Here is a 22,810-nt window from a genome sequence, read left to right on the forward strand (position 1 = left end):
TCACCAATTTAACCCAGAGTACACATGCTCACACGAAGTTAGCTAAAGTCAACTATCTTACAGCAAAAGAAAAGTGCCACCTACCGATCTTTGTGAAGCTTCAAATGCCGGACAAAGTTGGACGTCGTGGCATCTCCATCCGATATTCTCTTCTTGCATGTTTTACAAGTTGCAGTTCGTTTTTTAGTCGAAAGTTCATAACCTACGTAGCCAAAAGAAATTACTCGCGGAAGCATATTCGAGCGGTTATTTCGTATTTCGTTCCCTGAGCTCTGTAGCTTTGCCGCGTTTTTTTAAACGTCCAAATCCTGTTAATTTGATTGGTTGTGCTGCAGCTACGTACACATACATACATAAGGAGAGAGGAAAAACACAGTGACGGTCTGCGCATATTGATACGGAATGAGTGAAATTAATTAATGACGCCACTTTATAAATAATGTGTTTTAAATTTTAAGACTTTGAGTAAAAAATATCAAGTCTGTTCAAGTAAACAGCTTCAAGTCGAGTCAAGTCCCAAGTCAATGGCATGAAAGTCAAAGTCAAGTCCGAGTCTTTGAGCATTTTTTCAAGTCAAGTCTCAAGTCGTGATTTTAACGACTCGAGTCTGACTCGAGTCCAAGTCATGTGACTCGAGTCCCCACCTCTGTTGATTAGTGACTGTTATGTTGTTTTGTACTTAATTTCCCAAATCTCTCTGGAGTCATTTAAATAAGGTAAAACTAAAGAACAGTGCAGAATGATAGATTGTTTCTGTGTCTGTGAATAGAAAGGTGTTTGGTACTGAAACTATGACAGGCCCACTTCATGAACTGTGAACTGAAATATTAAAACCCCGACTCATCATATTTACTTTTCCATAGATGGACATTCATTCTTGTTTAAAGAAAAAAGGCCAACAGCCGCATAACGTTCAGACAAAAATAAGGGTAATGCAATTTCTAAGAATGATTTTCAAATAAAGTTCAGGTTAATGACTAGTTTTCACTAGTCATTAACCTGAACTTCTACCTTGATAGTAAACTGGTTTTAGGTTTATTAATCCTATGCATTTAGTAAAATGTTCTTCAAATGACTGGAAATGCAGTTTTGAGTAGATTTTATTTTAATTTCTGGGAGAGCAGATCACACTAGGACCGTGTCTCTCCACAGCTGCTTGTGTCTCATTAATGTTAGCAGATGTTGGCAGGTATGATGTAATCTTGAGATTCTGTTTCAAACTGAGTATATACACCTCTGGAAAAAATGTAAAGTTTCTCTATAAGTATATGTTTGAGTAAAATGAACATTGTTCTTTTATCCCATGAATTACTGACAACATGTCTCTTAATTTTGTTTGTGAATGTCTAGATTTAGAAAACTGCACCAACAAATAGCTTCTTAGCCTTACTGGGGGCTAAGCACCCCTTACGGTCAGATCCTAGAATCGCCCCTGCCGCCATGTTATTGACTCAGGTGACAAAAACTTTTAACATCACTGCATGTGGGAAATCATTCCACAATCATTCATGAACACCAAAGGAAGACTGGCAGAAAATAGGTGGCAGGGCGTTATATATATATATACGCACCTATGCTAACAAGTATGTCCTGATCGTAAACTGGGATAGTAAACATACTACTAATATACATTAAATTTAAAAAAAAGCTAGCAAGCTAACATTAAGCTGATGTGCCATCTAACTAAATATAATTAATTGAGTAAACTGGTAAACAGTCAAAAAGAAGCGTTACTGACCCCAGCTCTGAAACAAACTGCTGCTGTGTAATATTAGCATGTATTTCATTCAAAACTCCACATATATTTACATATATATATATATTTATATATAGGTGTGGGTGTGTGGTTTTATTTTGAAGGTCCGAACGGATGACTTTCCCTCTTCCCATTCGGCTCTCTGCGCATATCCGCAGCGCAGCCACGTCACAGCTCTGGCAGTTTCGGGGAGAAGGGCGCGAGATAGAAATTGCAGAGCGCGGACGGAATGATTGTTCCGCCGCAGCTGATCGTTTCCTGGCTGCACAGTCCAGCTGAAAACTCCAACCACCTCCACTGCTGCTGGCTGCTACATTAAAATATTAATAAAGCAGTGAACGTCGTGATATTTTCCTTTCACATTTGCACATGACGTGCGGCGGCGGAGGCAGGCAGAACCACTGGGTGACTGTAAACTAGAAGAAAACAGAGGGAAATGTCCTGGTGGCCGCGCGGGTAAGAGACTCTTCACTGCTGTCTGGGTTATTCTCTGGAGGTTTATTACTTGTTTAAAGGAGCTTTTCTTTCACCCAACAGTGTTAGAAACAATCACACTGCTTGAATAAACACAGTTAAGTGAACCCGAACGTTCATTTTTGAGCTGCCGCCCTTTTCCGGAGTCATGAACCCTGACTGGGCCTTTTTTGTTTTCCATCAACCGCTTTCTGTGTGAACTCAGAGAGAAGAGAAATCCCAGCTTTCATCTCAAAAAGCACGATAAAACTAACAGTCGTCTCTGGAAATGTATCATTTAGCCTCCGATCACCAGCTAACAGCTAAACTCGCTAAACTTGTTCTCCTAATCTGTTATCCATGTCGTTTTTTGTTTTGGTCTGGTTTCCAGTGAGGATGGAGACGACGCCATGCATCAGGACACTGATTCTGATGTGGCCGAGCAGAGGGACGGAGGGAAGGGGAAGGTGAAGTGGACACAAGATGAGGTGATTGTTGGGACATGTCCCCGTTTGGCTCTGTTTATGTGTCTCCATGCGGGACAGCCGGCCTGAAACCTGTTTATGTCTGCAGGATGACAAGCTGAAAGCGCTGGTCCACAAACTGGGATCCAGTGACTGGAAACACATAGCCAACTTCATCCCAGTGAGTGACTAACGATCTTCATGTTTTATGGCATCATAGTTAAAATCCTGAGCATAGTGTTTTTTGTTTTAGAATCACACAGAGCAGCAGTGCCAGCACCGCTGGTTTAAGGTCCTCGATCCAGAGCTGGTCAAAGGTCCCTGGACCAAGGAGGAGGACGAGAAGGTGGGCAGCATTTTGCTTATAGAATGTCCCGAACTGAACTGAAAAGAAACCAATATGCCCATCGTATCTCAGGTGGAGTGTATTGTTCATCTGTCACAGACAATTCTGATAAAATACAGTAATGCTGGTAACCTGTGAAAATGTTGAGAGGTGTGTGAATACTTTTGCAAGGATCTCTTGTAGCAGTCAGTCTTGCAACAAATCTAAAGATTAGACTAAAGAATGCTGCTGTATGCCATCTTCATGACTGTCCTGACGTCCTGATAGCTCAATATCTGAGAAACGGAGACAATATTCCAGAGCAACATGTCCTGGACACCACAAGTACTACTCTAGAAAATTTGTAATGTGCTTCCCTAGCACACCAGACGCATAAAAAGTGTGATGTATGTGACTAATCTGCTCACAGTACCTGATTTTAATCACATTTTCAAATTTATTGATACCCTAAATAAAGAAAAATAGTCAAATTAACAATCCAGACAAAACTGTTTTGGGGGGATTTCGACATCATTCATTGAAATTTTTTGTGACAACAATAAATCAAAATTCTTATCATGATAAGAAATTTTTCATGATAAATGATACAATAATTTATCACAGTGGCGCAGTTGGTACCACTGTTGCCTTGCAGCAAGAAGGTCCTGGGTTCGATTCCCGGCCGGGGTCTTTCTGCATGGAGTTTGCATGTTCTCCCTGTGCATGCGTGGGTTCTCTCCGGGTACTCCGGCTTCCTCCCACAGTCCAAAAACATGACTGTTAGGTTAATTGGTCTCTTTAAATTCTCCCTAGGGGTGAGTGTGTGTGCATGGTTGTTTGTCCTGTATGTCTCTGTGTTGCCCTGCGACAGACTGGCGACCTGTCCAGGGTGAACCCCGCCTCCCGCCTGGAACGTAGCTGGAGATAGGCACCAGCAACCCTCCCGACCCCATTAGGGACAAGGGTGAACAGAAAATGGATGGATGGATGGATGGATGATACAATAAATGCCCACCCCTAACTCGAACGTCAGGAAATAAGGGCCGATTTATCGGTGCACCCCTTGTGTCCGTTGAAGTTTCTGGCTGTAACTTGACAAAATATAGTTTCAGGGATATTAACAATTTTGCAAGTCTATGATGTGTAAAAACTGTGGTCTGTAAAAACATAAAACACTTTTCCCCACACATTTCTCCCTTCAGGTCATCGAGCTCGTGAATCTCTATGGCAACAAGCAGTGGGCAATGGTGGCCAAGCATCTGAAGGGTCGGCTGGGGAAGCAGTGCAGAGAGCGCTGGCACAACCACCTCAACCCCAACGTGAAGAAGTCGTCATGGACAGCCGAGGAGGACCTCATCATCTACAAAGCCCACTGCCTGTTGGGAAACCGTTGGGCCGAGATCGCCAAGCTGTTGCCCGGAAGGTCCGCTGACTCCAAAGTCCTTTTTGTTGGTTCTGGAAAAGCCTGCCCGATCCCTCGACGATCTCATTTTACGGTTTCTGTTGACAGGACGGACAACGCCGTCAAGAACCACTGGAACTCCACCATCAAACGCAAGCTGGAGATGGGCTTCTACGCCCGAGAGGTGTTCAGACCGAACGAGCTCGAAGAGCTGTTGGCACGCCTGAATAAAGACTCGCAGGTAAGTTCACCTCAACCTGATGCTCAGCGCCGCCCTGCTGGCGCTGCGTGGTGCTGATCCCACTGTCCTGCCTTCTGCCACCCAGGGGGGCAGCAGCTGTCAAGATGCTTCGAGCAAAGAAATGGAGCAGAAAGACCAGCTTCCAGTAAGAACATGTTACATTTAGCTCAGCAAGTATTCAGAGATGACAGCGTGGATAAAACATGTTATCACCATTTATTTTCTGTTTGGAATGTGGAAATTAAATGATACTAGGCCTGTCATGATTAATTTCGCTGGACAATAAATGAACCCAGAAGTTATTTCGATAATGATCCGACAAATGCAATTGTAAAAAGGTCAAACCTATGGAAAGTCTATTGGACACCGTCTGCATCGCCATGCATCAGGACACTTTTCTTTTTGTGATAGTGTTTATTTTCTTTTCTTAGTGGCCCTAATACTCCGTCTTACTACCAGAATAGATGTGTTGAAGTTTAAGGTCTACGGAGTACTTCTGCAGGCAGCTGTAACTGTGTAAATATTAGGACAGACCGAACTAATATCTCCTTTAGTTAACAGCTGCTATCAGTGAGTTCTGCTATTTCTAACCAAGCTGCAGAAAGCACCGGCTGCCAGTGAAGCAGAGCCATCCAAAGCCGTCTCATCACCGAGGGACGATTCAGACATCAAGATGGAAGTTGACCCTGGTGAGGAAGCCAGCGGTACCAACTGGGTGGTGGACAGCTCTGGTTTCCTTTCCCCCACTGGCCCCGCCCTGAAGGAAGTGCTCGACATGGTGGACGGGGTAAGGATCCCTACTGCAGCAGACATGAGTACAAAACATGGCGAGCAAGACGAATCGTCCCCCCTGTCCCACATGCAGGACCTGGATGGCTGGTGCAACCTGGCGGCCTTTGACCTTCCAGAGGACAGCCCCAGCCCCGAGCGCCACCAGTTCCGCCTGGAGGGCTCCGCCCTGCAGGAGCTGAGCAAAGGCAGCAGGGGAGAACTCATCCCCATCTCCCCCGGGGGGATCAGCCCGCCTTCCATACTGACCCGCCGCAGCCGGAGACGCGTCACACTGTCTCCAGACGGCGCACACTCCATGACGCCCAAGAGCACTCCGGTCAAAATCCTGCCATTTTCTCCATCTCAGGTGAGCTGTTGGCTGCTCAGGGTTTCACACGTTTTCTAATGAATTATGTGAACTGCATTAATCAAAATGTTTTTATTAGGGATGCACCGATCCACTTTTTTCACTTCCGATGCCGTTATCTGAGGTTTAGTATCAGCCCATAGAGAAACGTAGTGCTGAATTGATTTAAAGTGTTTCTTTTTTTACAGTGTTTCTTTTATTATATATAATAATAAATGATACATGCAAACATAAATGTAGTGAATTACAAATTCATTTAATAACTACACCAGTACAGCACATTTAAAGGGGCGGTATTATATGTTAGCGCCATTTTACAGCACAATTAAGTAACTATATTACCTTCCATTGTTATAAAAATGTTGAATATGTGAAATATGCCTTAAAAGAAATTTGACTGAATGTTGATAAATGTTTGACCAAGCTTCACAAGTTTGGTCAAACATGTAAAAACAACATTAATTTGTTCAGTCAGTGCTATTAAGAGTATATCAGCCAATGCTAAATAAATAAATAAACTGACAAAAACAGGTTGTCTACTTTAGTTAAATATGTAAAAAATAAACTGCAACGACCTTTCAAATGGTTCAGAAAGTGTGATTAAGAATTCTAAATATAATGTAAAATTAACAATAAAGCGTGATGTTGCTAAGGACACAAAGCATAGAATTAGACTGAATACATCTGCCCTCATGGATAGACCACATTGTCACCGATACCCAGTCTAGAATTTTTTTCAATATCAGGACAGATGCAGATATTAATATTGGATCAGTGCAGATCTAGTTTATATCAGTATTGAAAGGATTGTTACCGTGACTCGATACCGCTGAGGTCCATATAGTCCGGTCACCAGCTGATTCTCTAACTGAATGTCTTGTTACGCCATCTTGTCTAGTGGCCATGTTGCAGAGAGTAACCCAAACAGTTCTGAGGCCTGCTGCTGATTTTCCTCTTTGTTGTTTCAGTTCTTGAACCTGTGGACGAAGCAGGACTCTCATGACCTGGAGAATCCCTCCCTCACGTCCACGCCAGTGTGCAGTCAGAAGGTCATAGTGACCACACCACTGCAGCGAGACAAGACCCCCCTCACCCAGAAGGAGAACTCAGTGTATGCAATGGAATCTGGTGATTGGCTTGGACTGCATATTCCATCCACAGATAAGCGTGAGCAACGTTTTTTTTTTTTTCTTCAGGTTTGTTACACCTAACCACAAATCGGAGCTGAGCACAACCCCGCGGACGCCAACGCCGTTCAAAAATGCCATGGAAAAGTACGGCCCCCTGCAGCCTCTGGTGAGCACCGCTCTGAGGCTCCAGAAACCGCTACCTCCTTGTTTTTGAGTTTACCTTCACTTCCTGCTTTGCCTTCTCAGCCTCAGACTCCGAACCTCGAAGACGACATCAACGAGGTCATCCTGAGAGAGGCAGGCATCAACATGGTTGTCGTCCAGGCAACGCCGCCTGATCCCCGCCGCAAAACAATGGTGAGAACCAAGCAAAGCCTTGGAGGCTTGGTACTAGGGCTGCACCGATAAATCAGCCATGATTTCCTCAATTTTGGGTGGCCTTGCAAAAGAAACAGATTTTTTTCCCACCGATGCTTATTTCTTTTATTTGTGTTTTGACCTCAGCACCGCCCTCCTATGAAGAAAGTTCGGAAGTCCCTGGCTCTAGACGTCATGGACTGCCGGGTGGTGCCAATATCCAAGCGCAAATCCAGCAAAGCGGAGGCCAAACGCAGCATCAAGGTGAAGTGGGAATGAATGGAACGATGGCTTCCTTGCAGACCGAGCGCCCATAAACACTGAGCTTTTCGTCTCTCCTTCTTGGTCGCAGGAAGAACCGGTGACGGTTTGTCTCAACTCGTCGTTTTGCAGCAAGAGGCATGAAAACATATTAGACCAGGGCTTCCTGTTGGGACCGAGCGACACGGCCATCTTTCCCAGCGCAGCATCTCCTGCACCTGTAGGTTCCTGTAGTTTTCGAATTGAGAACATAAAAAAAAAAAATCTAATTTTTCCATATTTGTATACATTTATTATTTCCAGATGTCAAAAGAATGGAAGAAGGTGGTTTGTGGACAAACTAAAGACCAGCTCATAATGACGGAGAAGGCGAGACGCTACCTCCGCTCTCTGAAGAGCCATCCACCAAGCCGGGCTCTGATTCTGTCCTGAGATCCTTCTGCCTCCCTGGAAAACAAAGAAACGACAAACAAGACACCTACAGTTAAAATGACTCATGTTGCAGTGGTGCTTTACTTCCCATTATAGTTGATCATACTTGTTAGAAAACAACAGTGATTCTAAGAGTAACAAATCAGTGAAAAGTCAGGGTTTTACATTGCATAATGTATCTGAAATGTAACCATTTGTTTTGTAACGTTGTGAACTACAAACACTCTGGTAGAGTTTCCATATCTAGTCATCGTATGAAGAAGATTTAGATGTCAGTGGTAGGTTGAGGGATCATGTGGTTTTTAGGATTCCCCACCCCGCGGGGAGGAACCAACATGTTCCAGTTACATGAATAAGTGGTAAATAAAGTTGGCTCTCTACCTTGTTTTATTAAGAAAAAAATGGTTCAGCCTGTTAAATTTTAGGCAAGAGTCATAAAGCAGAGAACTTCACTGAGCACTGTTTAAAAGGTGGATGTGTTTAAGGCACTCTTTGTAAATATATTTAGGCTAAAATGTTTTACTCTTGTGACAGTTTGTCACAAGTGGAATAAAAACAAATGTATGTACTGCACCCGTTTGGCTCTTTTTTTGCTGCTTGACCTCATAGGACTCAAAACAAACGAAGGCTATTTGTTTATAAATTAAATTAGAAAAGAAGATGAAACGTAAATAAAATAGGCATTTTCCAATTAGGTACGTTTTTTTTCCCTTTGAGTTCTGATATTACGAACGTACGACAGATCATGACCAGGCTAAGAAAAAATACATGAATAAAAAGGAATGCTGTGCTGCCTGTGAATCTACCTGTGTATTGATTGTATAAATGGACATACCTAATCTTTTAACACATCAGCATCAAAACATTGGTAGTAGGACTTTAAAACGATTGTGCAAACGACAGTATTTCGAACCATGGACCTCACGAGTAGCTCACATCATATCAGTATTTTTGACTTTTTTCTGGTAAAGCGTCTATAATTTTTAATTTTTGAAAAGTATCTTAGTCGGGTACTAATACTCTGTCGAACATAAAATCCAAAACGTATATTAAGATGTTTAAAGTAATGACGTGTTTTTGAAGCTTTTTAAAAACTTGGGTATAAATCACAGTTTTGCATGCTTTAATGCTTTTATTTTGAAAGCAACCGTTGAAGACGGAAGTCATCCGTAACCTGACAGGTTTCTCTCTGGGGCACCGGAAGCAGTCGTGGGTTTGGTGACGCTGCATTAGACTGCAAGATATGATTCGGACCAGTGAGTATAATTAATCAAATAATTAATACAACATTCTGTGCTACTGATTCGTATTGTTCATTAAGTTTATATTATAAATGAATATTTAACTATATAATTAGATAAAAACGCCGCTTGCTGCACGCGCTGCGGTGCTTCCTGTCGAGGTTAGCCTGTTCTGCTCTTAGCTAACCCTTTCAATCGGCGCGAGACTTATCTGAATGAATGAACGAATAAATGAATGAATGAATAAAATATATAGTTATGTGTATGTGTCTTTTCTATGTAATGTAACAGTGAAGCACGCGCTCAGGCCAAGTGGTGGGCTTGCTAACTTCGGCTGTGTGTCCGCGGAGCTATTCGGGGTTCTCCTCCTCAGCCTGGCTCTTGCTGGAGCTCAGGCTCTCACACCGTCTCACCACCTGTCCCTGTCTGATGTGGGCCGGCTCCAGAATCTTCTGAACCAACCATACGACGACCTGGAGTCCGCATACTACTCTGTGGTTGGGCTCACCAAGCTCGGAGCAGCTGTTCCAGATCCTGCAGTAAGATATTCACTGCTTCTGGTTCTGAGCAAAAACTATTAATGTCACCAATGATTCCATTCATCATGTGCTGTCCTACATGGGGGTCTCCTTATAAATCTGTTTTGCAGGAAGTTTGCCAGTTCCTGAAATCCCAGCTGGATCCCGGTAGTGTTGATTCTTTGTTCTTTGCTGCTGAAACCAGTAAGGCCATTTCAGGATGTGAGGTATGAATTATTATCCTGCTCATTTACATCCCCCACACTAGTTTAGTCATAGTTTTGTTGAGCACAGAACATGGATAAATAAAAGCCAGTAAAAGAAAGAAATTGTCATTTTTAAAGACAAAACAATCACTACAGAAGATTGACAAGATAAACAGCATTAACAAAATTTCCATTTTAATTCAAATATACTTAATTTATCCTTAAAGGAAACCGAATGTTGTCGTAACTCGTATCTTCAGAGTTGTTGGGGATGGTGTTGCTGTGGGTACTAAAGATCTCCAGTGGCAGTCAGTCTTGCAACACATCTACTGAGGCCTCTGACTGAAAACTGTTGCTGTGACATGCTAATAGCTTTAACTGCTAATAAAAAAACCCTAAATGTCATTTAAGAACATGAAGAAAACACATACAAAAAACCCATATAATTGATCAGATTTTTATTATTAGTGCTGATATTATATTTTTGATATTATATTTTGACTATTTTTTTTTTCCACAGCAGGATTGAACAGCATAGGAAGTGTTCCATGTCTTACATTTAACGCAGTGGAAATAACCCTGGTCCTTTTTTTAGATCCCTGTTTCCAATGAAACCAGGGACATCCTCCTGGCGGCGGTCAGTGAGGACTCATCCATGTCTCAGATCCACCGGGCAGTGGGCGCTCTCAGCTCCTTGGGGCTCCCACTCGCTTCACAGGAAGTGGTCGGCGCCCTCACGGCTCGTATCAACAAGGAGGACAACGTCATGGCGTAAGTGAAACGTGGAATCGGTCCGATCAGCAGCTCCTCTGAACGCTACCTTACTCCGCCTGTTTGTGTGCAGCATCATCTCGGCCCTGCAAGCCGCATCCCGCCTGTCCCAACAGGCAGAACTGGGAGGAATCCTGGAGGAGATTGAGGTGATTCTCCCAGCCTCCACTAGGTGGTGCCATATTGCCGCTGTGGAATCGGTTTGAGAGGTTTTTGTGTTTTCTCTCTCAGGATCTGACGGCTCGCCTGGACGACCTGGGAGGCGTGTACCTGCAGTTTGAGGAGGGGCTGGAGGCCACCGGCCTTTTTGTGGCAGCGGCGTACAGCCTGTCGGACCACGTGGATATGGAGCCGCCTCTCAAGGAGGTAGGAGTTCTCGCATCATCTCAGTTTTTCCTCTGATACCCCTGAAAGTAGACCTGTCATAATAAACAATAAATCAAAATTAGAACAGCTCAGTAATTTCCATTTGAATGATTCATAATTTTTTTCTTTTCTCTCTTTCTACCAAAAATTGGATGATAAAACTTTTCGGTCCAGTGCTTGGGTCTCAACTAGAACCTTTTTTGAAGGACAATTTTATTGACAGAGACTTCATAATTCATTTTATTTATTCTTTATTTTGCATATTTAAAATGTCTCCCAGTTGTCTCAACAGTTTCAGTGTTGAATGTTACAATTTAAAGTTTATTGATCTTTGAGAATGCATTATTATGCCATTACTGTTATATTGCTAGAAAATTGTCTCAAAACAACAATATTATCATGTATCACTGCAACTTAGCCAAATTTGCCTACCTGAAAACCTGCTCTCTCCCCTCAGGACCAGGTCATCCAGCTGGTCAACTCCATCTTCAGTAAGAAGTCGTGGGACTCTCTGTCTGAGGCGTTCAGCGTGGCGAGCGCTGCTGCCGCCCTGTCCAACAACCGCTTCCACGTCCCTGTGGTGGTCAGCGCTCAGGGCCCGGCCACCGTGTCCCACAACCAGCCGACCCTGCAGGTACACCCACTAGCAGCTTCCTGCTGCGCACAAACACGTGGCTAAAGAACAGCTTTTTCCCAACAGCTGTCAAATCAATCTGTCCACTTTCCATCCTCTCTGCCCCCCTGCAAACACACCACACCCTCATGCTGCACCCTACGAACTGATTAAGACTTTATTTATTTATCACTGAGGGTAAAACTCCAATGTCATTATGTTCTTGAAACATAAAGACAAATAATTATCTTATGTCTGTAACGGTGTCATGGTGGTGATGTCATGGCTCTGGGTGTTTTATTCCAGCTCCTGGTCACTGACGTCATGTCCCAGCCTCTGGCCTCAGCCAGCGTTCTGGTGGAGTCTGCATATGCTTTGGCCTCCAAGAGCACCGTTCTCAACCAGGCACCGTTCACTCATAACAAGTACGTATGATGAAGGTGACCTCACAGGAGGCGGAAAGTGACTGAGAAAGGAGGAGAGGAAGAAACTGTATTGTTGCTAAGCCTTAAAGATTTAAAGTTAAAAAAAAAGATCAAGATTAACAAATATATTATTTCCTAGTGTTTCCCCTACGAACTTGGCTTTGGTGGTGACATGGGGAGGGATTTTTAGAGGTGCACAGACTGATCGGCCTGATTTCTTTAATTTTGGGTGAATCACTATCGGTCAATACTTGCATATGGAACTAATCTTAACTCATCTTTTCTACATTAGGAGCCCTCGACGTTTTTACTCCACTAGTTACTAGGATACCTGTGTAGGATAGCGGTGCATTCGCACTAGGGCTGGGTATTGTTAGGAACCTCACGATTCGATTCGATTTCGATTATTGCTGTTGCGATTCAATTCGATATTGATTTAAAGTTGTGAAGACACAAATGATTTAAGATAATGTTGACATTTTTAAAATATTTATTTTCATACAAACTTCTGTAACATCACATTTCTGAGCAAAGAAACAAACTTCTTTCTGCAATGTGCTTAAAGTAGAAAACTGTTCTTAATAAACAATAAAAAATAAAGTGCATGTAAAATAAAATTAGGCATAGCTTATCTCTTGAAAGTCTAATATAAATAAAAATGCATTTCAATAACATCTGTGCATATTAGTGCAGATTTAAACACAAATCATAGGGTTGTATTCAACTGAATTGCACTGAAAAAGTTTAGTGCTTGTAAACATTCTTAGCTTTTGAACATGTAGTGATTAACCTCTAATTTTTGAACATATCTTGAACTGAACTATAGTACTGTAGCCAGAAATAAAGAATTGTACTGCAACAGTACAGTTCTTAATTCTGGTTACAGACTAAGTGGGCACGTGGAGATTCTTGTTCAGAAAAAGCATCTGATCCACATGCTCAGGCTTCAATGCACTTCTCTGGGCTGTGACTATGTCACCTGCTGTGGAAAAGATCCTTTCAGCAGGTACACTACTGCCTGGGATGCAAAGGTACCTTTTAGCTTGGCATGACAACAAAGTATGACTTCCATGAAGGGGCCTGGTCTGAAGCACATTTGACACCAATTCCCACTCGTTCGATATGAAATGAGAAGTGATGGTTAGTAGGGGTCGGTCGCTCTCGAGATCCAGCCATCACACGTCAGAGCAACTCTTTCGGCCGACTTTAACGACTCCAAAACGGCTGTCTTCACCTCTGTATACAGTGACGGCACAGCGACTTCTGTCATGCATTTACGTGTTTGTATTGCGTAGCGTGGTTCGAGTATCTTTAGCATATTCTTAAAACCCTTGTTTTCAACAACACTGTACGGTCGTAGGTCCTTGCAAATAAACACGGCTACAGACTTTGTGATTTTTTTGTGCGCGGGCAGATCTTGGCGGAAGTTTAGAGATTAATGATTTGTCGATTTGTGTCTGTTTGGAGTCAACCGGTTGTGCTTCGGGTTTTTGAAGCGCATCTGCGTGGTATCTGGTTAAGTGGTTGCGCAGGTTTTTCGTGTTACTGCAGTACTTTAATTCTCTCTGGCACAGCTTACATACCACCTTGCTTTTGTCGACTTCTTGAGTTCCAGATTTAGATGGGACAGCAAAATGAGCCCAAACATCTGACTTAAAAGTTGTTTGGGCTGACATCTGACTTAAAAGTTGTTTTAAGTCAGTCTACAGCTGACTTAAAAGTCAGCTGTAGACTGACTTTTAAGTCAGTCTACAGCTGCTCACCATGACTGTTGTTATGCGCTCAGGTGCTCAGCACAGTAACCAAACTCGCAGCGCCCCCAACGTGTCAGGAGGTGAATCGATTCTGAGGAGCCCCCTAATCGATTATGAATTTTGCGTGAAATTATTGCGATGCATCGATTCTTCAATTATTTTACCCACCCCTAGTTCGCACTACGTTTTCCTGTGAAAGTGCAGTGCGAATACTTTCAGCTGAAGAGAGAAACTCAAATTAGCTAAAAAGCTAAAGTGAAGCAACAATTCTTACAGGGCTTTTACAATAAAGCTGCTAAAATAACTTAGATCTGAGTAGGTCTGTCCCAATAAGAAATAAATCAATTAATCACATGATGAATTAAGACAAATCAATAATTTCCATCTGCATGATTTATCATTTCACCCATTTTTCTCTTTCAAGCAAAAATTGGATGATAAGTCTTCAGTCTGGTGTTTTGGTCTCAACTAGAATGTTTTTTTGAAGGACAATTTTGTTAGCAGAAACTTCATAATTCATTTTATCTGTTGTTTTGTTTATTTAGTTTGGATATTTAAAATGTTTTCCAGTTCCAGTGTAAAATGTTCACTAGAATATAAAGTTTATTGATCTTTGAGAGTGTGTTTTTGAATCATTATGCCATTACTCTGCTACTTGAAAATGGTTTCAAAACACCAATATTATCCTTTATCACAATAACTTCTGGGACAATTAATCATCCAGCAAAAGTTGTTGATGTGACAGGCATAGATCTGATTGGAAATAATAGTTTAAACTGCTGTTTTCTAGCTTTAATTTTATGAAAATGTTCAAATGTTTTATCCTTTGAACATACCTAACTGCCTCTGGACTCATTTACAGTTTGAATGTTAGCCTTTAGCTAACATAATGCTGAAGTAGCTGTGCCAAAAGCAGAAACTTTTAGAAAATATGTTCTTCATGAGAAAATTAAGAAGTTAAAGTACTAAGAGCCAAAAGTCATGGAATAATCATGTCCTAAAAATGGGAAATATTTTGAAATTTGATAAAAAGATTAAATAAACACAGTGAGATCATCTGAGGTGTGTGAATGCATTGATGCCAATACTTCAAAAATATATAGAACCTCAATATGAATTGTGATGATGGGAGCAAATGAATAAGTAGAAAATATTTTCAATTTAATGGCAATATTTAACATCACGATATGTTTTTTTCAATATCGTGCTACGCTAATCCACAACAGGATTACCTATCCCTAAGCTAATGCAGCTCTGATTTCCTCCATGTTCTGCCTTAATAACTGTGAATCCCATATGGGTGTGGGCAGCAGTCCTGCTGATCACTTACTGTGTTGTTCTTTTTTCCTGTTTTCAGTGGCGTCTTTGAACTGAATTTCATGTCCAGCAAGCCGGCCAGTGGATATTACCAGTTCACTATTGGTGTGACTGGGGACAGCCGACTGGTGGCCAATCACATTGAGGTACGATTAGTTTCACTAACTAGCTATGTTTAGGTCAAGTGTAGACGACTATAAACTACTCTCTGCTTGTGGAACTTTACATAACTCCACATTTGATTAGTTAATAGTTGATTATTTAATTAGATTCCAATGATTAATCTCCATATTTAATTTAAATATTAGTGTTAAATATTGACATGCTTACTCATAACTCCTGTTCTATGGGGCATAAAATGCTAGCTAAAATGTCTGTTCATATGCTTTAATCAATGGTGGTAAGTAACAAAGTACAAGTACTTTGTTACAAAGTACAAGTACTTTGTTACTGTATCTAAGTACAATTTTCATCCATCTGTACTTTACTTAAGTAGATTTAATAATGGATACTTTTAGTCCACTATGTTTTACAGTAAGTATCTGCGCTTTCTACTTCACTACATTTCTAAAAATCTGTTGGGTTGCTCGTTACATCCAAGTCGCTTTGTGCTTTTTTTTCCGTTAAAATGTGAAGTACAGGGACTTAACGTGGCACTTTAAAAATCCAAGCAATAACTTGATTTATTAATTACGTGTGTCTGTTGTTACCCATCGCCTCCTCCTAGGCCTGTCGCGATAAACGATAAATCAATTAATCGTACGATAAATTAAAACTATCGACGTCATTTTAATTATCGGCATTATCGTCTCTTCCGGCCTTTTTCTCTTTCTGTTAATGACACTGAATGAAAAAAGGTTCAACTCCGGTGCTCTCCACTGACTCTCCCTTCCTCATTTCCTTAATGTAATGCCCAGCGCACACTACACGATCTTAGAGCTGTCGGACGATTGTCGGCCCATTTTCAAAACCTGACAGACCACACATTAGCCGACAGAAATCCTAGGTATAACGGTTCGATCGGGTTCGTTCCTGCCGTGTGGTGTCCAACAATGGGCACAAAATAATGGCTACAAGTCCAGTGAACTAATTTTAAAACCAGGCATTAATCAGTGCTTTACTACAATCTACCTGCAATGCATGTGGCTAGTGTCAGCGTAAAGTCCTGACTGAATGAAAATCATTATAACTTATTTACGTCACGTTAACGAAGAACAGCTGAAACGTTACCGGGTTTATCAACTGCGGTAGCAATTTCGCTCCAACTCCTCCTCTTGTCATTTCTATATTCTTTGCATGTTGAATAAACATTAATGTTGTTTCCACATATCATCTCCAATGTCCGCTGGGATTCCCCGACGTAATTTCCCCTCAGAAAGTGCGGAGGAGAATCCGCGCTTTCTGATTGGCTGCCTGTCACATTCAACAGGTTGCGTTAAGCTCCCAGTCGGGGAAAAACCCTAATTTGGATCAGAGGACGATCTACCGTAACACACCACACAATCTTAGAAAGACCAACGTTTTAAGATTGTTGTAAGGGGAAAAATAGGAGCAAAAAATCATGTAGTGTGAACTATTGCATCAGGTAGTTGATGTGCCCATCTTCTCTATTTAAATCTAATTATTACTGAAGGGCAACATAATATACAGACTTCATAATCTGCACTCTTTTGATTGAATGCAGTATTTATTTCCACTTTGGCTTTATGTTGTTTAGTTTTTTTTTTCAAGTGCGTTTTTTATTAATGGAGACTGAGAATCCATTTTATTTTTGTTTTTGGTTGTTTTGTTTATTTTGTTTATCAGTTCCAGTGTTTAGTGTTCTTTTGAAAATAAAGTGTATCTATCTTTGGCAAGAAATCGCATGCATTATTACGTCATTTCCATTAAATCAGTGTAAAAAGGTCTTCAAACAATATTATCGTTTATCGCAATAATTTTTGAGACAATTAATCGCTCAGCAAAATTTGCTATCGTGAAAGGCCTACCTCCTCCTTTCTTGCACGTGGTGTTCCAAGACATGCGCAGTGGTTTTCTCTGAGCGGGAGAAGATGTCTGTCTAAAATTCCGCTACATAAATCATAAGATTTGGCGACATGTAAAATCAGCAGCACTTCACTTTCACAGACGATGGGGACATTGTCCAACTTTTAGCGTCACTTGGAAAGGAAGCTTAAAGAAAGGTAAGCTATGCTTACATGATGTTAGCAAAGCTAGCTGTACAGAGACACATATATTGCATCTGCGATGAAAAAAAGTTGTCACTCATGCGCTGAATTATTGTGAGGAGGTGTTGACTGAGGTGTCGCTTATATGGGACGACGCTGTGACCCAAGTCTGCGGTACAATGATATAACATTCACGAACTATCCGATTCTTCTGGACAGATTTTTACTAATCCTGTAGGACTGAAGCCTCACTGAGAGCCGCTCTTTGTTCTTGTAATACCCTGCATACTCTGCAGTGGCTATTATTATTTTATTTAATAAAAAAATAAATACATATTTATTTAATTGCCGATTAAATAACATAAGAACGCAGAGCATGCTCATTGCTCTTTGATTGTTTTCGTCACCTGTCATGGTGACAGACAGGGTGAGTATAGTCACGGTGCTCCTTCTGCTTGGTTACTTCTTGCTTGTTGCGCCTTGGACAGTGTTCATAGTTGAGCATTGTTTACCGTTAATGCATTGCCTTAATTGCTGTTTAATAGTGCAGACAGTTGTGGTTTCTGACATGGGCAATATGGGCAACCACCCAGGGCGTTATCTTTTTAGGGATGGCAGGAGACCTCTGTGGATTGTGGCACAGAGATGGAAACAAAGCAGAATGAAGGAGAGTTATAAGGATGTTGATTAAATTTGTTCCAGCTCTAAGTATATAATACTTAAGTGTTTTATGGGAATGTGGATCTTTCAGATCAATTTGAGAAGCAATTTTGATAGGTGCACTTAATTTTATTGTGTCATGTAGTGCAGGGCGCTGGTCTTGATCTTGACTTGGTCTCAGATTAGGTAGTCTTGACTACAACACTGCTACGTGGCTCCTTGGTTGCATGACCTCCTCCACCCACCTTTGTTCCATCCCCTTTCTGTTGGATTTTTTTCAAAATCAATACCACCAGTGGCAAAAAAGTTAAGTTCATGCTATGTGAGGACTGGAGACGAGATGTTTCCATCCCTGAAATTATGATGCATAGAATCACATATCTAAGTCTAAACTGTCACAGAGAGTAAACACAATAAAAACATGCTTTATCTGTGGCATTGTTCATTGAAATGGCACATTACTGATGTATTAAAATTAAATGCAATAAATACACTTAATGATATTGTATTAGCGAATGTATATACTTGCATTCAGCAAGTACTTTTACTTTTAATACTTAAGTATTTTTAAAAACCAGTACTTTTTTACTTTTACTCAGGTAAAAATGTTAATGTGGTACTTTTACTTTTACTAGAGTACATTTTTGTCTGTGTATTTGTACTTTTACTTAAGTACATTTTTTGAGAACTTTCTCCACCACTGGCTTTAATGTTGGCAAACATGCTACTGCTTCTACTCTGAAGTTCCATCTATCCATTCATTTTCTAACACCTTTGTCCCTAGTGGGGTCAGGAGGTGCTGGTGCCTATCTCCAGCGAATGTTTCGAGCGAGAGGCGGGGTCACCCTGGACAGGTCGCCAGTCTGTCACTCTGAAGTTTTCTTTTCTAATTTTCATTATGACAGTAGAATAAGGAAAGTTCCACAAACCTTTTAACATTTTTATTTCACCTTTATTTGTAAATCTCATTCAAACAAAGGGTTTCATTTTTCAAGAGCAACCAGTTTGAAATATACATACAAAACAATAATACAAAACATAATATAATCAATTAACTGAAAAAGTACAACTCAAAATAACAAAAACCCCATAGCAGTAAAACATTAGGAGCTGAAGCAATATTGCTAAATGCCTGATTATCCATAAAATAATCAGAGACTGAATCATTCTGTTTGTTAGTGTTGCATTGCGGGTAGGTTTTTCATATTATAGCAGCTTCTTTTGCTGTTTGGTTTTGGACACCACCAAATTGAGTCTCAGCTGGTTAAATAGACGTGAGCAAAAATGTACATGTTTAAATCCAATGTGGCACATTTTTCCTTCATCTTTGGGTCAAAACCAACCAATATTTGAAATGTATATTCTGCAACAAAAGAACAATTCTTCTACTTTTGGAGCTCTGCTGTGATGGGTTGAGGGCGGCAGATTACATGAACAGGAACATTTCCTGTTCATCCAGGAAATGTCATCCAGATTGATTTAGTTACTTCTAAATCAGTATCATTCAATACTGATTGAACAAGCAAAGATGCACAGTGTATTCACATTGTTTTCTAAACATAGAACAAAACCTCTGAAGAATAAAAACAATTATATATAATCATGTTTATTTTTGAAAAAGCTATTGTGTAGAAATTTTTAAAAGGAAACAACCTTTTACATTTAGTGTGGATTACAGGCATTGTGTCCTGTATTCATTTCCAACAGATGTTGGATGTTTTTAAGGTTAATCAGAATTACGGTCATTGAAAGTTTTATAATAACTATTCTATTGTTAGCTAAGGCATAAAAAGATACAAATATCTAATCACAGTTGCATAATTGCGGTGAGGTTAGAGAGATGCACCAATCTGGCCAGTACCATATTTCAGATATATTTGATAATTAGTTTCTAATTTTGACCAATCCCATTCTGATTCTTTTTATTATTTCCTTTTTATTTAAACATATATTTGTTTACCCTTGACCAACTCTTTTATTACAGGCAAATGCAAAGTGGAAAACTTTAGATTTATTAGAAAGATAAAAGTTAACAAGGATAACTTTGCAATCTCTTCATTTTCTGTTGAGTTCATCTAATGAGGAATTTATGATTAATGTTTGTAATATTTACCTGTTGAATTAAGAGAAAACTGGAATGATCAGGCCTGAATTTAAACAACTGCTCTCCATATAAGACACTATCAAAAAGACCTCCAAATCAAACCCACACACTCTGACCCCTACAAATACACACACTCCAGAACTGGTCTAATAATAGCCGCAGCTGCTTGACTCAGCAGCGTACTGCGTGTGTTAGTGTCTGCTTGGATCACGGCACATTTGTATATCCATTCAATAGAGAATGCAACATGAATCATAGCACCTCTGGATACAGCCACAGTGATCTCAACCAGTTTGTCTTTGTGTCCATTAGTTTTATGATACAAAGCCTTGCATAAGAATCCATGCCCTTAGACTTATTTCTCACATTTTGTTTTAAGATATTGTGGAGGCATTTATTAGGTATTAGAGGTATAAGATATTAGAGTCATCACTCTAAATAATCACTGTAAGCAGTGATTGTTTGTGATGTGGAAGGTAACCGTTACATGATTTTCATATCTCTGCGAATAGAAAACTGAAAAGTTGTGGCATGAGTGATTATGCATCCCTTTTAGTCTGACATCCAACACAAATGGCCTTTTTCCATCAGTGCCTAATCCGCGATGTGAGACTGGGCTCTACGCCACAGTGTTCTCACTTAAACCAAGAAGATGGAACACATCAGCCCAGTTCTAAAGTCCTTCCCCTGGAGTCTGTCATGAATAAGTTTGCCTTTATTGCCAGTTGGCTGGAAGATGTTTGCACATGTCTGCAGAGATATAGATCTTAAATCTTATTCAAAAAGGTCTTAGAAAGGTCTTAAATTTGATTTGGTGAAACCTGCAGAAACCTTGCATGCAGTGCTGAGGGTTTTCCACTAGTAATAATTATGTGGTATCAACCCCATTTTTAGAACCTATTTTGAAACCTCATAGGATTCAGTCACTGAGTGGTCAGAAGGAATCCACTGGTTGCTGAAAAATCAGTCACATTTAAAGTTTGTCATGAGCCATGCAGAAGAAGGGCTACAAAATGGAGCAATTCGGTCATCACTCTACAGTAGGGGCAGGGTCTCCTCCAGAAAACCTGCTAGGGCAGTCCACCAGCGGCCCACTATGCTTTTGTGTTTAAAAACATGTTATGTTCTCTTAACAGGAAATTAGCCTAGATAATGATGTGTTATTGTATTGTTTTCTTGTGGCTTTGCAAAATGCATCACATTTTAACCTGTAGTTACCTAAGGAACTGAGCTAATAATATCCCTTGTTTCATTTAAACTGTTGACTTGCAGCTGAAGGTCAAAGTTTCCACTGAGGTGGCTGTTACTAACATGGACCTCTCTGTGGTGGACAAGGACCAGAGCATCGGCACAAAGACCACCAGGTCAGGAAACATGGCGGACCTCTGGAGCTGCTGCTCTGCACACCCAGAGGCTAGATGTTTAACACCACTTGTTGTCTCTTCCTTTGGCCTGATAACATAGAGTGCAGTATCCCTCCAAAGCCAAGAGCTCCTTTACAGCAGACAGCCACCAGAACTTTGCCATGTCCTTCCAGCTGGTTGACGTCAACAATGAGCAGGAGCTCACCCCTCACCAGGTATGTAGCTGTCCTCTGAGCTATTGTTTCTGCTTTTATAATTACCGCTGTTAGCGTTAAATTATACAGCTGGTTGGCCAAGAGTTGGAGCTCATCACTGCGGTTAACACCCAACGCCTTTGTTGTCCCTACAAGACGTTTGTCCGACTGCACAATCAGAAAACCGGCCAGGAGGTCGTATTTGTTGCCGAACCAGACAGCAAGAACCTCTACAAGTTCGAGTTGGACACGGCTGAACGGAAGTCAGAGTTCGATTCTATGTCTGGTACCTACTCTCTCTACCTCATGGTTGGAGATGCCACCCTGGAGAATCCCATCTTGTGGAACGTGGTCAGTGTCCAACCAGGCTTTGTTCTCGGAAATGGCGGTTTTTCATATGTAAAGTGTTGCTAAAACTGACTTGTAACCTCTCAACAGGCTGACGTCATCCTGAAGTTTGCAGAAGAAGAAGCTCCAGTTGCTGTTCAGCCAAAGACTCTTTATGTACCAAAACCAGAGATTCAGGTCTGTTTTCTTTCAGTGTTTGTACATCCTTAACAAGGCTTAAATTCATCAAACTAAAACTAAGGCCTTAGAGTGCCCTAAATTCATTAAAAAATATATATAGATTGGCCTGAAATAATCACAGGTCTTAAATTTTGTCGTGAATATGTAGTTTTCTTTTCTTACTGGGCCTGTATCAGGCAAAAGTTTGAGTGGTGCACAGACATCATCACTGCCCTCTGTCTCTTGATTTGGTTAAGGCTACTGGTAACAAGCTGCTAATGCTAACTAGCCTAAATTGTTTTGTCCATCACAGGTAAGTGTGACTATATCGCCACGTAGCTGGACAACATTTGTCTTCACCATTGATTAGCTTCTGTTGACAACCCATATGAGGCTACATGCAGTCTGTGCCTGTTGAGAATGGATTGGACAGTCAGTAGTTTAAGGCCTAGTCCACATGTAGCCAGGAATGGGGAAATAAATAAATTTTTATCTATTTATATTTTAATGTGCTATTTCAAAGTAGCTCAATCTATTTATTTGTCCACACAAATGAACCTCCTGGGCCATGTTCATTTTTAACAGGAAGTCGTGGTCGTTTTCAAGCAATCTGCTCAGGTTTTTGTGGTGCGCTGCACTGCCC

At 40.9% G+C, this 22,810-nt stretch overlaps 3 protein-coding genes across 4 annotated transcripts in view; all 3 read left to right on the forward strand.

Moving 5' to 3' along the window:
- The window catches only part of tmem128 (transmembrane protein 128), a 74,558-nt gene that overhangs the window by 35,170 nt on the left and 16,578 nt on the right, over nt 1-22,810 (forward strand). The gene's annotated exons all lie outside the window — the stretch shown is intronic.
- LOC116709938 (myb-related protein B-like) lies at nt 1,866-8,532 on the forward strand. 2 transcript variants are annotated; one of them, XM_032548661.1, is made up of 15 exons: nt 1,866-2,212; nt 2,601-2,697; nt 2,783-2,854; nt 2,927-3,019; nt 4,201-4,421; nt 4,509-4,641; nt 4,727-4,786; nt 5,243-5,428; nt 5,507-5,779; nt 6,748-6,890; nt 6,976-7,075; nt 7,156-7,266; nt 7,414-7,530; nt 7,619-7,747; nt 7,831-7,959. In XM_032548661.1, exons 1-15 carry the CDS (start codon nt 2,193-2,195, stop codon nt 7,957-7,959), a joined length of 1,884 nt encoding a protein of 627 aa, XP_032404552.1. In that variant the 5' UTR covers nt 1,866-2,192. The 2 variants fall into 2 exon arrangements, with proteins under 2 accessions (XP_032404552.1, XP_032404551.1); XM_032548660.1 differs by having other exon boundaries at nt 2,193-2,212; nt 5,237-5,428; nt 7,831-8,532.
- Nucleotides 9,122-22,233, forward strand: LOC116709939 (dolichyl-diphosphooligosaccharide--protein glycosyltransferase subunit 2-like). The gene is made up of 13 exons (XM_032548662.1): nt 9,122-9,215; nt 9,492-9,739; nt 9,850-9,945; nt 10,520-10,695; nt 10,769-10,844; nt 10,927-11,061; nt 11,519-11,695; nt 11,981-12,099; nt 15,211-15,316; nt 21,375-21,466; nt 21,567-21,681; nt 21,817-22,011; nt 22,099-22,233. The coding sequence occupies exons 1-13, from the start codon at nt 9,203-9,205 to the stop codon at nt 22,216-22,218; spliced, it is 1,668 nt and encodes a 555-aa protein (XP_032404553.1). The 5' UTR covers nt 9,122-9,202; the 3' UTR covers nt 22,219-22,233.

This window comes from Xiphophorus hellerii, chromosome 20 (assembly GCF_003331165.1).
Source record: "Xiphophorus hellerii strain 12219 chromosome 20, Xiphophorus_hellerii-4.1, whole genome shotgun sequence".
NCBI classification, from domain to species: Eukaryota; Metazoa; Chordata; class Actinopteri; order Cyprinodontiformes; family Poeciliidae; genus Xiphophorus; species Xiphophorus hellerii.

What these genes read in the sequence shown, in the direction of transcription:
- LOC116709938 (XM_032548660.1), top strand. Translation starts at nt 2,193, where the DNA reads ATGTCCTGGTGGCCGCGCGG. An exon ending in ACGGCCCCCTGCAGCCTCTG is followed by an intron (nt 7,076 to 7,155) that starts GTGAGCACCGCT and finishes TTGCCTTCTCAG; the next exon opens with CCTCAGACTCCGAACCTCGA. An exon ending in GCGCAGCATCTCCTGCACCT is followed by an intron (nt 7,748 to 7,830) that starts GTAGGTTCCTGT and finishes TATTATTTCCAG; the next exon opens with ATGTCAAAAGAATGGAAGAA.
- LOC116709939 (XM_032548662.1), top strand. An exon ending in GAATCCTGGAGGAGATTGAG is followed by an intron (nt 10,845 to 10,926) that starts GTGATTCTCCCA and finishes TTTCTCTCTCAG; the next exon opens with GATCTGACGGCTCGCCTGGA. An exon ending in TGGTGGCCAATCACATTGAG is followed by an intron (nt 15,317 to 21,374) that starts GTACGATTAGTT and finishes GTTGACTTGCAG; the next exon opens with CTGAAGGTCAAAGTTTCCAC.